Source organism: Leopardus geoffroyi, chromosome A1 (genome assembly GCF_018350155.1).
Source record: "Leopardus geoffroyi isolate Oge1 chromosome A1, O.geoffroyi_Oge1_pat1.0, whole genome shotgun sequence".
In the NCBI taxonomy this organism is placed as follows: domain Eukaryota; kingdom Metazoa; phylum Chordata; class Mammalia; order Carnivora; family Felidae; genus Leopardus; species Leopardus geoffroyi.
Window position 1 is genome coordinate 71783284 of NC_059326.1, and position 18621 is coordinate 71801904.

At 41.6% G+C, this 18621-nt stretch overlaps 1 protein-coding gene across 4 annotated transcripts in view; it reads right to left on the reverse strand.

The window, feature by feature from the left end:
• TMTC4 (transmembrane O-mannosyltransferase targeting cadherins 4) overlaps nucleotides 1–18621 on the reverse strand; it is a 64987-nt gene that overhangs the window by 26084 nt on the left and 20282 nt on the right. For 2 of the 4 annotated variants that reach the window (XM_045481325.1, XM_045481345.1), the window contains exons 6-9: nucleotides 4618–4715; nucleotides 1712–1804; nucleotides 1318–1482; nucleotides 232–434 (exon numbers count right to left, since the gene is read on the reverse strand). In XM_045481325.1, the coding sequence (XP_045337281.1) occupies nucleotides 232–434; nucleotides 1318–1482; nucleotides 1712–1804; nucleotides 4618–4715 (559 nt within the window). Of the gene's footprint in view, nucleotides 1–231; nucleotides 435–1317; nucleotides 1483–1711; nucleotides 1805–4617; nucleotides 4719–18621 lie in introns of all 4 variants that reach the window. The other 2 variants (XM_045481316.1, XM_045481335.1) reach the window with 1 other exon arrangement.

Here is an 18621-nt window from a genome sequence, read left to right on the forward strand (position 1 = left end):
GGGAGACAGAGCAGTCATCCGTTCCCCTCCTCCAAGTTCACTCCCCACTACTTGAAGCCAGCAATGGATTCCAAATGGATGGAACTCATCCTAGGCATAAATGCGTTTTGGAAATAAATGTCCTTAGATGTTACTTCCACAAAATTGTTAAAATGATCAGTGCAAAATGGATTTAGCAAAATGCTCTGATCCAGCCCAGTGTGGAAGTTAAAATTCAGTGCTGCCTCTTACCTTCTTTTGTGGCTGTCTTCAGAGCACAGGGCTTGGCATATTAGGCCAATTAGACAGAACCACAGTGCTGCCAGTGCAATTACTCTCCAGTCACCGGCTGACTTAATGAGGGGGATGCAGCCCATTGACCAATCAAAACACAGCCACCAGGGGCACAGCAGCAGCCAGGCATTCAATGAATAGTAGTAATTATAGTTTATGGCCTGTCAGTCAAAAGGAAAACAAACACTCATTTGATACAGAACTTCTACATATATACATATATGTATATATAACACCCATATATATGTATATGGGTGTGTATATATACACATACCTTATAACTTCACTTTTGAGGCATCCTTAGGCTTCTGTTCAAGGAGAGCAGTTGTATAAAATAAAATGTCAATTTCTACATTGGACGTGGGACTGTAGTTTGCAATCTATTAAATGTGTTCAGACTGTAATAGAGAAAAATACAGCAAAGCCACCAGACTCTGCTATACATCTGTTATATTTCTGGTCAAAATGTGCCCCATTTACTTAGTGATGCCCAAAGTCTGTGACCCAGGAAATCTGAGGCCCAGGGTTCACCTATGTGTCTGACAATTTAAGGAGAAGGTTTTTCCCCCTTTTGATTTCTATCTCTATGAAATGCACCACTAAGAATTTGTGGCTTGACACCTTGCCTTCAGAAAAAGCAAACCTTTACAAGAAATAGTGTCTGGATACTGTCAGACGTTTAAAGATATATTACCGATGCAGTTAGATTTTGTGTTAATCCCACTACATCAATTTCCTTTACCACAACAGTAATGGGGTCGGGGGACACTTTAGTGAGGCTGGCAGGAAAGCTGATATTTGAAAGAACCATTTCTCTTTAGTTTTGATTAGAATGGAAATACAAGGGACTCACACCCTCTCGATCGATCCCTTAATCAAAATCTGGTTTCATCCGAGAATATCCTTAGTGAGAGCAAACAAAATTGGAGGTGTTCCATTGATTAGGGATTTTGTGGGCGTGTTGGGAAGTCAGAAGAGGGGGACAAAGGTTCTGAAAGCTAGTGGACAGAGAAGACACAAGTGGAGGACAGGCTCAGCACTCACCCTGACCAGCATGCTGTCGGCGAAGGAGGCGGGATTGTCCACCTCGGTGAATGCCGGGGGGCCGGTGCCCATGATTTTCCAGCGCATGTAGAGCACCCCTGCTCCTCCCGAGGCCAGAAGGGTCATCCTGAAGAGGAGGCCCCCATTCCTGAGCGTGCCAAGGTTCTGAAAGGTCAACGCAAAGCCCCTGATGTCATGGGTTTTCAAATAAAAGCTCAGCCGAGCTCAGCGCACGTGTGCAGCACTTCTGCCCGAACTGCTCTGCTGCTGTGCTGAAAAGGGCTAGCTATTTTCAAATTCAAAACGGCGAGAAATATTTTGAAAATGGCGTTTTAAATCAGCTGGTACTTGACATTTTCCATGTCTGGGCTGGAGACAAAAAGTATATACTCACCTCTAATGATTTGTCTTTATGTAGTACCTTCTGGACCATTTCCAGAACATTTAATTTGCCTATCACCAAGATGTCAAAGACTGCATTCAAACCCTGAGGAAGCAAAGCAAGGCAATCAGTGAGGGAGAGCCTGGCTCTGATTAGGTGGCAATTACACTTCACAATTTTATTACTGAATCTCGACAAGAATTGCAGTGGCTAAGATAATCACGGGAGACGTCTCCAGCTGTAAAACAGACACCCCACTATTGTTCTTATGAAATCGGCTCATGATGGTGTATCAGATTTCCTACCTAGTAGATCCCTGTTGGTCATAATTTCATAGTCTGCACAGAAGAGTAGTTTCAGGACTCAGGATAGCTGGAAATTTGGGGTTCCCAGGAGAAGTTCTCCAGAGGTCCCTCTTGCCTATTTTTTTTTCTTTTACTATAAAATAGTCTCTTAGTGGCTTAACAGAGGGGTTACCTGCACAGTAATTATGCCTCAGAAGATAAAGGCAGCCGTCAACCTCGAAAACCGAGCCATGTAAGTAATTAGTCACACCTCAAGAATGCCAAACGCTGACTGATTTCAGCACGTGTAGTAATAGCAGGGGCACAACATAAGAAATCATCTCTGATGGGGCTCTGGATCTCTCAGGTGCAGACTCCTGGCTGTCCGCTGGTTTTCAGATCTTGCTGGGCACACAGCCCAGCAGCACTTCCCAGCCAGCCCTGCAGCTACGTGTGGTCATGTGACTTGAGTTTCAGCCTCTAGAACGTGGCTCAAAGCGCTTATGCATTATTTTGGAGGTTTGCTTATAACCTGGGCACACTCCGTCACTTGGTTTCCCCTTCTGGCTGGCTGTGATGGACACCATCAGGGCAATGGTGGAAACTACACACTCCAGAGGGCAGAACCTGCACCAGCTAGTGTCCACTGTGTGGACAACAGCCACCTCCACCCACAGCTACGAGGTGAACAACAAATAACTTCCATTACGTGAAGCCAGTGTCTGGGATGTGATGCAGCTCCACTTCCGCTGGTAGCTTCCAGTAGACCCAAAATAGTTTCTTTCCAGAAGGCGAGGGCTGCTTTTGCCAGGCTAGATGGGCCTTGGATTCCCTTCTCTGCCCTGCAATGGACTTTCTGTAGACGTCACCGCTGTAGGCAAGGTCAACTTGTGGAACTCCCTGACCAATCTAAAGTGGTCAGTGCATATGGCATCTGTGGTTAAAGCTCCCCCTAAATGACTTTGGTCTTTTTGATGTGGGGCTTTGCGGTGAAGAAAATCATAAATCATCAGAAGCCAGTGGTAATTTGTGGCTTTTAGAGCAAGGATCCCTACTTAACCCTCTCCCATAAATGCTGGAAGCCATTAATTATCTAATACACAGGCCAGCACTGGGTTAATCATTTCAAAGAATTCTGATTTTATTCATTCATGTGATACAGGATTTTAGTGGGTCACAGAAGACCATTTCTCCCCGGGTGTAAACCATCTTCTAGAAGGCAGAAGCTTCCTGTTGAGCTGCCACTGTCTTATACCATTTGTTTTTCTCCCTATGAGTCACCAAGGGGTGAGGGGATCACATCATTACAAGGACTGAGCCAAAAAGAATTTTGGCACTCTCCAACTGCCCATTTAAATACATCATCAAAATGTCCACATTCTAATCAAATGTTTGAAAACAGCTAAATTTTACCATATCTTTAGTATCTTTAGTCACATAAATTCAACCTTTAGTGCTTTTCAAACATTAATGGGAGCCACCTTGGACCTTGTTACATGGAGATTCTGATTCAGCAGGCCTGGGGTGGGGTTAGAGATCCTAAATTTCTAATAAGCTCCCAGATGGTATTGATACTACTGGTCTTTGCGAAGCAAAGGTTTAGAGTAGTGGATGATTCTGCCACCCGGGGGATGCTTGACAATGTCTAGAGACATTTTAAGTTGTCACAGTCAAGGCAGTCCTACTGGAATTTAGGGGTAGAGGCCAGGGATGTTGCTACACCTGCTACGGTGCACAAGACAACCCTCCCATAAAAAAGAATGATCTAGCCCAAAACATCAATAATGCTGAGATTGAAAAACATCGGCTTGGAACAAACTTAAAAAAAATAATAACCCGTGAAGTTCAAGTATCTTTGTGCAGTAATTCTTTCTGCGCCATTTCTTAGCTAGCTAACCTTCATCTTCTAGACTGAGCCTCATAAACTCTTTCATCTTTGCTTTGACTTACATCAAACCCCATATAGATTTATCTGCTCTTTCTTTCCCAGGTTATTCCTATCTGGGCCATGCAAATCCCATATCTTTGTTTCCGTTTCTCTACCCCTGATCATAGCCCTAATTTCTAAGTTTTCCTCTAATAACGTCAAGCATACAACTGGCTACGATGGAAGAAAAGGAAAGTGAATTTCAATGCCTCTCCCTTCCTGGGGCTTCGATTCTGATCAGACATAGGAGGTGGAGGCCTCTACTCTTCAGGACCCCTCCTTTCCTCTTTGATATTTCCAGTCAAGGCCAAGCACAACATACACTCAATACTTCTTTAATCAGGACCAGAAGCATTGATGGCGTCAGCCCACTGCTGTATCTCGAAGTGCGGCAATAGGACAGCACCCCGGAAAACTGAAACTGTTCTTTTCTCTTTTTCTACGGCACCCCTCCATGAGAGAGCTAATCACTGTCTGTAAGAACTTCCCACTTTCCGTTTCCCACCGGTTGCTAATGATAGTCAACTGAGACAGTCCATTTCCATGAAACACTACATGTACTAAAAGCATAAGTAACTGATAGAAGGGTCCCTGACTGGCTGGTAATGGGGTTGAGAAGTGAAGGAAGTCACAGAGGCAGGGCTAGCCCGAGACGTCTCTACTGTGGCAGAGGGAGGGGCAGGCCCTGACTGCATCTCAGGTCTTACCAGCACAGTGATCCCTTGCTCTTTACACAGCATGGCCACCGCTCCCAGGAGGATACTCAGCAACACCCAGAACGTAGAATGTGTTCCCTCCTTGTTACCTGCTGATAGAGAAATGACAGACATAAACATCATGCAACACAGCTTAGCCCTGGTAGCACCAGGGACTAAAATCCTAAGCATGTGCTCTAAATAGCCACGATTTAAAAAGAGGTTGGTCTTCTGATAGCATTTCTCTGTGGGCAAGTGTATTACACTCTGCATTTCTGGTTAAACAGCACCGTCTAAATGATATACATACCCACTCTCAAGGCACATCCTAGCAGGTACCCACAGCCTGTTGGAGGCACCGCAATGAAGGCCTGGCCACCAAGATATCTCATTGCAGACTCCCTATGGGGCAAGTTCCTACTTCCTGACCTGCCAGCCACCTAACAGGCCACTCTGACAGGCTGTGTTGAGAAGTCCCACTGAGAGTGTAAGCACTGCATCTGATTATAGGATGGCCCCAGCAGTGACTGCTGCTATCACCACAGTGGTGATGGCAATGCCTGAGCTGCCCTGAGAAAGCCTACAACTGTAGGCACAGAAGTCCAGGTAAAGGCCCAGGCCAGGCTGGGCTGGGCTGCCAACCTGCATGGGGCTTCAAGCCAGAACATCTTTAGAAATGGGAACTCTGTAGTAAGGAGCCTGGGGTGGGACTGACCTTGAGTTAAAACTGATGGTCCCTGAACTGCCTCCAGCCAAGGTAGGGTCTGGCTTTATACTATTTGGTGGGTGATATCTGCAATTTGGGGCCAGGGCTGAACTGCTGGAGAGGAGAGGCCCCATGTCCTTTGTAAGGCCCTCACCACCTCATCCACATAGATGGTACACATTTAAAAAAGACATAGGTTTGAAGTAGGGCAAAGCAAACCTGCTTGGAAGGCCAAACCATTAGCTTGCCTGGGGTTCCTATGAATCTTGGTTCAGTTCTGATCAAAACCAGAACTCTTGGCCCAAAATCCGGCTCTGCCATTTACTATGTGACCTTGAGCAAATTACTTCCACTCACAGTCTCAACGATTTCATCTATAAAATGGGAGCAACGTTATCTACCTACTGATATATTTGAGAGGAGAAAAACTATACAGAAATGCCTGGCCATTTGTGTTAAAAATTATAGAAACATGGTTGTAAATGCAAAACATATCTGTAAAACACACAAGAAACCAACCACAGTTGTTTCTGAACAGTTCTAAGAAGAAAATTTGGGCAGCAGAGGGATAAAGTCTATGCTTTCCCACTGTACAGCCCTTCACATATCCTTAATTTTTTAACTATGTGCATGTTTGACAGCCTCGTTAGCTTCCACCCATTAGATGCCAGCAGCCCTCCCAGCCCTCAGTTGTGACAACCAAGCATGCCACAGGCTTTGTCAAACACCCCTGGGAAGAGTGGGGCAGAAATCACCCACACTTGGGACCAGTGCCCTGAACCAGGGTAATGACACTGTGTGGTCCGTGCACCTGCCCTTGGATCCTGTTAGAAATTCAGAGTCTCAGGCCCCACCCAGAGCTGTGCAATCAGAAACCTGATGGTGGAGCCCAGCAACTGCCCTTTTAACTAGCCTTCCAGGTGATTCTAATTTTTTTTTTAATGTTTGTTTATTTTTGATAGAGCGAGGGAGAGCACCAGCGGGGAAGGGCAGAGAGAGAGAGCCACAGAATCCGAAGCAGGCTCCAGGGTCTGAGCTGTCAGCACAGAGCCCGACATGTGGCTGGAACCTATGAACTGTGAGATCATGATCTGAGCTGAAGCTGGATGCTTAACTGACTGAGCCACCCAGGTGTCCCTCGGTCAACTCCTTTTAAATTATGATTTTAGGAAAGGCCTCACAAGTGTCAGCAGCTCAGCCCAGGGGTTCAGCTGGCAGAATGGAGGTGGTCACAGCTCACAAGGCACTGTAACCTTCTGCCATATGATGGAGATGGATGGCAGATAACACCCTTAAGGCTTGTCCTCTCCATGCTGTGGACATATGGTCCACTGAGCTTTTCTCCCATAACACATCCTCCTGAGTCTGCATCAAACCACTCTCAGGATTTTCTCATATTAGCAGTGGGTAGGTAATTAAATGTCTTTAATTATAAGAACTCATGTATTACCATGGGGTCTTCTCCACAGATAAAAGGGTAAATGACCCCCAGCCAGGCTCCTGTGCCCCTCAGGGCTCACAATGGGACGGGCACTATGGCAGCTCGGGAGATGTGCTGGGGTCCCTCGTCTCAGCATGCTGCTTCCACGTCCACTAAGCATTAGATTTGATGGTTCACTAGAAACCAAATGGACCTCTCCCCCACCGCCTGGACTGGCTTTTTCTAAGCTTCCTCATTCCCACAATCTGTATTTGTAACTTTTCTTTTTAAGTTCATTTATTTTGAGAGAGAGAAAGAGTGAGAGAGAGAGAGAGAAAGAGAGAGAGAGAGAGTGAGTGTGGGAGCAGGGGAGGACCAGAGAGAGAGAGAAAGGGAGAGAGAGAATCCCAAGCAGGCTCCATGCTGTCAGCACAGAGCCCAACGTGGGGCTTGATCTCCCGAGCTATGAGATCATGACCTGAGCTGAAATCAAGAGTCTGATGGTTAACGACTGAGCCACCCAGGTGCCCCTATGCTTGTAACTCTTCGTGTGTGTGTGTGTGTGTGTGTGTGTGTGTGTGTGTGTGTGTGTGTGTGTTTCTAACTCTTAATAAAACATAATGACTTCCCAATGTGATGCTCCCTATTCTTAACATTTAAAGAAGGTCCCTTGACCATTTTACATTCCTTCCTAAAAAACTGAATTAGCTTGTATTTTACTTGACTGTGTAACCTGGATGAATTTCCCCCTATCATGGACCAGTGGCTTGGATAGGAAAAAAATTCCCAGTTCCTCCATTAAAACACCCAAAGGACAGCTTCTGAAGCACTCCATTAACACAAAGTTAAATGAGTATGGAGATGTGAAAGTAATGGGCTCAGGTTCCACTTGTCTGGAATTTAAAATGGTTTTCTCCTTAGATGGCAAAATCAGAGATTTCACTGAATACAGAAAAATAACTTGCATAGAAAACACAGCTTTCACATTTACTGATAACCTTCTTCCTAATCTCACTCCATACTTTCACCACACTTCTCAAACCCCAAATTTCTGCAAGGGACCTGGACACCTCACACCTCTCAAATCCTCTATCACGATTCTTTTGGAAGATTTCCACTCTCTACTTACCTCTTATGATTTTGTGCAGACATGTCTGGTAAAAAGCATGCGAAAGACAACGTTTCTTTGCTGAAGAAATTTCTTAAGTTACAGTGATTTTTAAATATTATGCCACTTCTCAACAGTGGCAGTTTCTGGTCAAATGCAAAATTTCAGTTGTCAGTTACAAACCTATGGATGGCTTTATATTCAGAAAATCAAATCTTAGACTACACTGTTCAGAAGAGTAGGCATTATAGCTAATGAGCACCTGAAATGTGTCTGGTCCCTAGTGAGATGCGTTGTTAAGTATAAAATACACACCCGATTTTGAAGACTCAGTATGAAAAAAGAAAATGTAAAATATTTCATAATTTTTATACTGATTTTTACATGTTGAAATTATAGTATTTTTTATACATCTGGCTAAAAACTGCAGTTAAAATTCATCCAACTGCATCTTTTTATAATGTGGCTACTAGACATTTAAAAATTACGTGCATGGCTCATCCTGTGTTCCTACTGCACAGCACTGTCTATATCATGTGCTCAGAGACCCAGCTCACAGATGAAATGATCTGCTCATGGCTTTAATTGTATTCCAAGTCTGCCTTCGAAAACTCAGAAAATATGAAGTGAGCTTGTCTATTTAAATCTTTCTCTTGCAACCCCCTCCCAGATTGGCCACTTGACATGTTATCAGGAGTTATAGGACTATTCATGCACACACATTTCACTTTTTCCAGTATTCAAACTGGAAAGCTTAATTTAACTGATGTCTTAAAACGCCAATGTACATACCATTGGCACTATTTCCAGTATGGGAGTGGTCAAGGAGGGCCTTATAAAAAGTAAATACTCAACTGGGAAACTGGTTCTGAGTCTGGGGACAGCCCAGCCTAGTGCACTTCTAGTAATATGGCCTGCTCTAGCATAGTTTTACCCACGTAATTCCTCAGACTCAAGACTCCTTTTTGAGTCTTGATTTGTCAAGGTGACCAATGCTAATAGTTGCCAAGATATAGCATCTCTAGATGAATTTGAGCTTTGCATTTTTTTGGGTATGCTCTTATTAACTAATGAAATTAACTTATTAACTAATGAAAGCCATTTTTTTATTTCCAAGTTTGAACATTTTAATAGGACAGCTGAAACAGATAATGATAGGCTACCTCCAACAGCTGGTGCTCAATAGGTATTTGCGGAATCAATAATTTCATTTATTTCTATGTCTACCAGAAGTCTTATATTACCACATTTGTTATGGAATTATGATATTCAATTTAATACAAAAAAGTTAACAATTCACTTTCAATGTGAACAAAAATACAGCCAGAAGTCACATCTTTTGACATTAATGTCTTTAAATTTCCTCACAATGGAAAAATCCCCATCATGTAAGAGACTCTTTAAAAAAAAAAAGTTAAAAAAATTACATAAGCCTAATATAACACTGTATGTCAACGATACTGGAATTAAACATTTAAAAAATTACACAAGGAATATTAAAAAGGCACAGCAAAAGTTGACCGTGTTAATTTTAAATCCATAGCTGTTACAAACAGTAACCATAAATTCTGAGAGCCAGATGTCACCTCCAGTGTGGTTGTATTTGTGAATATTTTTATTCAAAACAATCCTCCCCAAATAGGGAAATCTAACTGGTACGTAGCTACATGCGAGCATCTCAGGATGTTGCGTTTACCCAGAGTCCTCTGTCTCATCTCCAGCCAGTCTGCTAAATTGCAACCACCAATGACCCAGGAGAAGGAGAAAAGGAACCATTCTTATACCATGTGACATCTCTCCTCACGTAGGAAGACACCTTGCTCTAGGATAATTATGCGGCTTTAGGAAACATCAACAGTTTATGATCCAGAGCTTCATAAACTGGCCTCGAGAATGTTTGTCTCAGTCTATGTCTGCATTATCTAAGATAATACAATCACTTAGATAAATGAGGCAAAGGCTAATAGAGTGGAGGAAGCACAGGCCAAAAAAGAAAAAAAGAAAAAAAAAAACCCAAAATGCACTAACAGAGAGACACTTGTCAGTGCTAACACCCACAAGTGCCAACAGATGTGATCAATTTAATGAAGCATGTGCTTCGGAGCTGGTACTACTTTCTGGTGGGAAGATCTTCTTTCAGTGAAAGCATCGCATTGTATGAGCTCCCCTCTTCAGCACTCGATGCCTGGCATCTTTGCTGCCTTGAAGCTGGCACGTCATGTTGTGTGTGGGAACCACGCCACCCCGGCAGGTGGCTCCCACTCCCTCTGCCAGAGCGACACAATGAGCGTCAGATTCCCATTCCAAAAGTTGGAGCCAACCAGGCAGTGCTTCCACCCGCAGAATGAAAGAAGTCAGACGTTGCTATTCTAAAATACCAGCCCGTTTGGGGGACATCAAGTGATGTAGGAACCAAAGAAACATAAAGGCAGAGAAAAGAAAATGCACATGAATACCACAGTCAGAATTCAGTCGGCAATGACCCCAAATCTAAAAACAAGAGTCCTATAGTACATGAGATACACAGTCTCCCTATTGTTTTTTAGAGCTGCATGATTCTAAGTCAAAGGAAAACAGATGTCTTCAATCAGAATGAAAATATGAGGAAATGATACCCCAAGAGTAAGAGTTATCCTATTCTAGCTCCCCGAACTGTGGCAAGGACAGCAATACAGCAAACAACGTTTAAGAACTTACAACAACTAATATTTGGGATATTGTCTTTTGCAATAGTTTAGAATTTAAAATGGTTGGGGTGCCCGGGTAGCTCAGTCAGTTGAGCTTCCGACTTCGGCTCAGGTCATGACCTCACAGTTCGTGGGTTTGAGCCCCACATCGGGCTTGCTGCTGTCAGCCTGTCAGCTCTGTCCCCTTCTCTCTGACCCTCCCCCACTTGCACTCTGCTCAAATAAATATTTAAAAAAAAAGTATAGTTTCCCTTATAAAGACATTTCCTTTTTAATTTTTATTTATTTATTTTAAAAATGTTTATTTATTTGGAGAGAGAGAGCATGTGAGTGAGCAGGGGAGGAGCAGAGAGGGAGAGAGAGAATCCCAAGCAGGCTCCACACTCAGTGGGGAGCCTGACTCGAGGCTCAATCTCACAACTGTGAGATCATGACTTAAACTGATATCAAGACTCAGATGCTTAACTGACTGAGCCACCCCAGTGCCCCAGGACATTTCCTTTTTAAAAAAGGATTCTGTAACAAAAGATCTTGCATGGAAATATTCTATTTAAGCACCCCAACACCACCGCCACCACACAAAAAAAAAATCCAGACAGAAATGTTATGTGAGTAGATTTTTTTCCATTTTCTGAAAATGCTGGGGATTCTAGAGGTTAGCCCAAAATTGCTTGTTAATAAACTCAGGCAGTTAAAAATTGCCTAGAGCTTTATAATACATACATTGCATCTATAAAGAAAGCTAATGAGGTTATCAAAAAGAAATACATCCTTTGAAAGAGATTTTTTTTTGACTAGTTAAACCACTAATTTCAGAGTACTCAATGTTTTGTTCCCTTATAAAAAATATTAAAAACCTCTCTTGAACTACAAGTTTCTGTGTAACTGCTGCGAGACCTTTTTTTGAATTTATGTTCAGATCCAAAAAGAACAAAGACCAGGTCACGTTAAGCCTTGAGTATAAACAACAAACAGCATCATTATTTGTATCCAATAAATGCCGGACTGAACTTTTACCACAAAAGAGCTTTGATTCTCAGTGGGACACTTAAAATATGTGGCATAACACGAGCAACTGTCATCACCGTCATGATAGTGTGTTTACCACATGTGCTCACTAGTCGGCTTTTTGTAAAATGCACACTGACGAGGCAGGGAAAACAGAGGAGTGACTATTTCTTAACGTAGCTCAAGTCCAAATGAAAAAATATACACCTGGATATATGAACGTCCATTAGTATCAACCTCTCTGCTCTGTTGGACTGAAGGAAATTTAATAGAGAGTAGATGAAAGAAATTAGCAGCATAAGTAAAACTACCATGTGATCCAGAAATCCCAGTTCTGGTACTTATCCAATGGAAATGAACTCACTATCTTGAAAAGATATTGCACCCCACATTCACTGCATTATTTATAACAGCCAAGACATGGAACAATCTAAGTTCATGGGTGAATGAATAAAGAAAAACCATTTTATATACACACACACATATATATATGCACATGCACATTCTATATACATAAAATACTATATGTATTATATATATATATACTATAAAATATACATTATACATATACTATAATACTATGTAATATTATATATATTATATACATACTATATTACATACTATGGTATATTACATACTATGGTATATTACATATTACATACTATGGTATATTACTAACACTATGTAATACCATGATATACTATAGCATATTACTCTATAGTATATAAAATACTATAAATATATAATATATATAAAACATATACTGTGTGTGTATATATGTACATATACACAGTATAAACAAAATGGAATATTACTCAGATGTAAAAAAGAAGGAATTCCTTCCATTTGCAACATGTTTGGACCTTGAGGGCACTGTGCTAAGGAAAATAAGTCAGATAGAGAAAACAAATACAGCATGATCTCTCTTATGTGTAGAATTAAAAACCAAACAAACTCCAAAATAGAACATATTGGTGGTTGCCAGAGGACAGTGGAGGTGGGCAAAGTGGATAAAGGTGGCCAAAAGGTAAAAATTTCTAGGTATAAATCCTGAGGATGTAATGTATACCATGATGACTATAGTTGACAATACTGTAATGCATATTTAAAAGTTGCTAAGAGAGTAGATCTTAAAAGTTCTCATCATAAGAAAAAAAAATTGTAACTATATATGGTGATGAATGGGGAGCCTGGGTGGCTCAATTGGTTGAGCATCTAACTCTTGATCTCGGCTCAGGTCATGATCTCACAGTTTGTGAGTTCAAGCCCCACATCAGGCTCTGTGCTGACATTGCAGAGCCTGCTTAGAATTCTCTCCCCCCGCCCCGCCTCTCCCCTGCTCTCAATTTCTCTCTCAAAAGTAAATAAATAAACATTAAAAAAATATGGTGATGGATGCTCACTACACTTACTGTGGTGATAATTTCACAATATATACAAATATTGAGTCATTATTTTGTACACCTAAAACTAATAAAATGGTATATGTCAGTTATATCTCACTTAAAAAAAAAGAAGATGCACATTTCAAGGAAAATAAAGAAATTAACAGTACAGAGGCCACAGTCATCAATTCTGTATAAATGCACTATGGTAAGAAGAGAATACTTATTGAGAGCCCACTGTGAGGTGTGCACAGGAAGGAAAAAGTTAACAAGGAAGTATGGAAAACTAGAACATTCCACTCCTTGAGTATTCTGAATGCCGAAACCTTTATTTTAATCAAAATATACTGGACCATAAGCCCTTCAAGGCATGGACTTTCTAGTGTTTGTATCCCCAACACAGGACACAGGGCCTGGTACAAAGGACACTCTTAAGGTTTGGTAATTATTGGTGAAAGAATGGATGACAAAAATTGATAAGCCTGTATACTATTTTAGAACAGAATCAGAAAAGTCTTATCATGGATGCTTGACCAGAATCACTTTTGCATATAGGGTTCTTACTGCTTCTTCTCTATGATGGTATTATTAGTTTATGAAAGTCTTGCTCCTCTTTATTTATTTTTAAGAAGGAGAGAGAGAGAGAGAGAGAGAGAGAGAGATTCAGACTTAAGCAGGCACCATGCTCAGTGCAGAGCCTGACACTCAGGGTTGATCCCATGACCCCGGGATCATGACCTGAGCCAAAACCAAGAGTCGGACGCCCAACCAACTGAGCCACCCGGGCACCCCTGAAAGTCTTGCTCCTCTTTAAAAAGACTCTTATCCACCATAGGTATGAAGCTGAACATTACCATGCTGTGTAAGGATTATTCCAGAGAGTTCTCTATAAACGTAGATTCTATTCTTAGTATGTTTAAAAAGGAGTATGAAAAATCTGAAACATAGAAAAGTGGCTGAAAACACAGTGCCTCTATCAGCAAAGACTAGGAAAGGCTCTACCAGACTTGGTGGGGATAATGAGACAAAGGGGGATTCGGGAGTGTGGATGGGAGGAGTGGCTGGCAGAGCTGAGGGGGCTGTCCGATGTGAATGGAGCAAGTGGGCGACAGGGCTGGGCATCCGCTCACCAGCTCACCATGTCCTGCCCTGCTCTGCTTGCTTCTGAGATTACAGCAGGTGGAGCTCAGGGCGCAGAGCCTTGTAGGGGAGGAATCAGAGAACTGCCTTACGTTTTGGAAATGGGACTTTCCCCGGGGAAGCTAATAACTGAGTGTAAGTCCTTCTCTTTCGAATACAGGTTGCACTGCCTCCGGACCCGCAAGGAACTTGGGAGGCAGAATTCAATCATACCATCCATACTCCGTCATGTGAAAACAGTGAGCGGGACTGAAAATAGCAGTGAAAACAGTGAGCGGGACCTGAAAACCATCTAAATGATGGAGAGTGCAGCTTGAGAGATGGGTGTTTTCAACCACCTACTTTAAACTCCCAAGGGGAAAAAAATGATTATGATCTGTAACGCAAAGCCTATGTGGGCAGGTGGATACAGTCAGAGGACAAAAAGGACACTAAAGACCACAGCCAAGAATAACTGGCAGGGTCAAGACACTGAGGCTGGATGTGTGGAGAGGGGCAACCTCATAGCTTTATATTTTCCAATGACTAAGCTGACAGAGACTGTAGAAGGCCATTCATTTCAGTCTGGAAGCAGGGCCACAGGCCTCATTTTCATTTACCCTTGCCTTTTCCTGAAGGAGGTTCAAGTGAACAGGAAAACAGATCCTGGGAAGGTGGGGTGACCTGTAGACAAGAGGTCAACAGAAAACCTTTTTCCTAATTGATCCATCTGTCTTCTGTCCTAAGGAACTTCAACCTAATGAAAATCTACTCAGATTCTTAAAAGGCTCTCCACAGAAGCCACATTTACCACTGCTATCTGTGTGCAAACATGAAGTATTTCCAGGTTAACTTTCTTGAAAACACTTCACATGTACCATTAAAGGCCCAACAATCTCTTTCCATTTTTAAAGCAAACACAACAAATGTCAAAGGAATGCTACCGAACCAAAAAAGAAAGATCATGTTGCTACTACTGTTAACACAGTTCCATCCAGACTGGAATATACTTCACCAATTTCTCAAGAATCAATGTATTAGTTGAAAAGCCATCACACGTTAAAACACTTTTACCTTTGGTATTAGTTTCCAAAGGCTTTATTAAAAAATTTATCTTCTGTAGAGATGGCTCTTGGAGATAATTTTGTAATTTACAAATGAGTTTAACACAGATGCATATGTCAGAATACGTACATTTGTGAAATGAAGGTGGGGGGGAAGGTAAATACTAAAGGAACCAGGGAAAGAATATAAGATGTCTTTAGTTTTTCACCATTCTCTGAGAATAGTCCACACTAAAGGAGGCTAATAAATGTATCAGTTCACACTTGATATTAGAACTGTTAGTCTTCTGATAGTTTTTTCATTAATCCACCCGAGTAATCTTTAGAAATAGTGAGACGTTTTATTCTATCTCCTAAATTATGTGTCCCACATGTTAAAATCTATCAACATTTAGTATTTTCTTCAAAAAAAAAAAACTTCTGATGTCTTTGACAGACATTCAGTATAGGGAATAGAGTCTTTAAGGGAGGGATGTGTTAAAATTAATAAAATGATTGGTTCTTCATTACAACTTTAGAGTTGTCTTTGATAAAGGCCAACAGATTTAATTTTTAATTTTATTTAGGAGAAATATGATGAATAAATTATCCTCTATAATTACAAATGCAGATTTATTTGGCAACTTAAGAACATGAAGTACCACTGTCTATAATGAGCATAAGAGTGAGTAGAAAATGGACTCTCTCCCCCTCTCCCACTTCCCCATTCCGATTGGGTCTTATGGAAAAGCCACAAAATGGTACTCAATGTGCTATGAGGCTGGGGCAGGTGCACTCTGTCATCCTACTGCTCCCCTTACCAGATCCCTGAGGCCATGTGTATCTTAGGAGTTTTATGATCACCATAGGTGGGGAGATACTGACCCCAGGAAGAGCTGGACATGCCTAATTGCTAAGTTAACTTTCAGTTTCAGGAAGAAAAGTTACCACCAGTATTCTCTGTACTTGAAGCTGTTCTGTTCAGCTGTCCCCAACCTCTGCTCTATCAGAAACATGGTGAGTCAGAAGAAAACTGGTGGTTTTATCTCAGTATGATAAAATAATGGTAACAAAGGGGGGTGCAGGGTGTTTGGGTGTAACCAAGTCCTCGGTAAGCATGGTGCAGTCTGGGGCCACTGGGGTCACCCTTCTGCTGTGTCTCAGCAGAGCTGCAGGTCTGAGACAACTGATGCTCCAAGACATAATCTGCCCTATGTTCAGCCTGTACAGGATGGGATGGAGGAGGGGCAGTGAGTGAAAAATCTCACAGGCCAACTCCAGTCCACCCTTGGGAACTATGGGTAGTTTCTATATGGATGTTCTAGGTACAATGCGTAGAACGTCAAAACAACACAGGAAGAATTTACAACCCTGCCTAAATTTTTGTAGAAAAAAAAATAAGGTTTAAAAGAAGTCTATTGTTCATTTTTTGAAAAAGTCTATTGGGTACACCAATGTTCAAAGCAGTACTCACAGTAGCCAAAAGGTAGAAAGGACCCAAATGCCCACTGGCAGATAAATAAATCATGATATATATATACAATGGAATTATTCAGCTTTGAAAAAAATTCGGACACCTGCTACTACATAGATGAACCTTGAGGGTGTTATGCTCAGTAAAATAAGCCAGACACAAAAGGACAAATATTGTATGAATCTATTTCTATGAGGTACCTAGAACAGTCAAACTCATGGACAGAAAGTAGAATGGTGTTCTCCACGGGCTAAGGAAGGGGGAGCAGGGAGTTGCTGTTTAATGGGTACAGAGTTTCACTTTTGCAAGATGAAAAAGTTCTGGAGATGTACAATGGTGATGGTTGAACAGTGGGAATATATTTAATGCACTGAACTGGTACATTTAAAATGGTTAAAATGGGGGCGCCTGGGTGGCTCAGTCGGTTAAGCGGCCGACTTCGGCTCAGGTCATGATCTCGCGGTCCGTGAGTTCAAGCCCCGCGTCGGGCTCTGTGCTGACAGCTCAGAGCCTGGAGCCTGTTTCAGATTCTGTGTCTCCCTCTCTCTGACCCTCCCCCGTTCATGCTCTCTCTCTGTCTCAAAAAATAAATAAACGTTAAAAAAAAGTTTTAAAATGGTTAAAATGGTCAATTTGATGTTACGTATATTTTATCACAAGAAAAATAAGGGAGGAAAAGTCTATGGGGATTTAAATAATATAACTAAGTCTTTGTTTTGCTAGGGAACTCCCACTAATATACAGGACATTAAAATATCACAAGAATCTGGTCCTTGGGTCATTTTCACCTTAGGACAGCACTTTTTGAAAGGCAAACTGTGTTAGAAACTCTTTCAGAACCCTGAAAGCAAATGTTAAGGTTAAGTAGCCCCGCTGACACTTACTGTGGGGATGGACACCACCTGGGAATTGCGGGGAGGGAGAAAACGAAGGAGATGTTGTTCAACCTTCTAAATGGTTGTCTTCCAAACACACAGAGACCTCAGGAGAGGCAGAACCTCAGGCCTCAGGGATGGTCCCACATCATTAACTACTGATTTGTTTCGTGTAAGGTTGAAAGGAAAAAAATCCTTAGAAATGGATTGTCTAGATGTCTGAGATAAGCACAATGTTTTAAAGATTAAAAAAGCATGTCATTAAAATCTGTTGATGCTTAATCTGGTGACTCACCTGGCCTTTAAAAAGAAAACAACTATTTAAAAACAAAAACAAAAACAAAAACAAAAAACATCCAAAGTGGAGGTATGGCAGTAGGGACCCTTATATCCCCCTAATTTAGCTCGAATAATGATCGACTTCTGGCCAGTCTGGCCACATGCTTCCTGCCTCCCCTCAGATTAATTTGAAGCAAATCGCAGACATTATACCATTTCATCCACAAATATTTCACCATGAGTCTCTAACAGAACTGTTTTCAAAACATACCTGTGATGCCATTATCATGCCTAATAATTTACCAATTTGTTAGTAGAACTGAATGTACCTCCTGGCTATTTCTTTTTAAGTTTATTTATTTATTTCAGTAATCTCCACACCCAATGTGGGGCTTGAACTCATGACCCTGAGATCAAGAGTCTCACGCTCTTCTGACTGAGCCAGCCAGGTGTCCCCCTCCTGGCTATTTTTAATGATGGTTTTGATAAGCTTTGCCTCATTGGTCCAATGAGTACAGGGAAGCAGAGGAACACAAGGCAGCTGCCGTTGGCTTTGAAGTGAGTTAGACTCCAGTGTGAACCCAGTTCTGCCATAAGTAGCTGTGTGACCCTGAAAAAGTTACTTAAACTGTGAGTCCTACATCTGGAAAAATGGGGAAGTAATTCCACAAAGACTGTTACATACTTAAATGAGAAAGCGTGTATATATGTATATATATATATATATATATATATATATATATATATATACACACACACACACACACACACACACACACACACATAACATACACACATATACATGTGCCACTAGATATAGCCAATAAATGGCAGCTATTATATTAACAGCAAAGTCATCTATGTTTATAAGTAAAAAATTTTCTTCTGGAAACCTGTATTAATCATTACTAA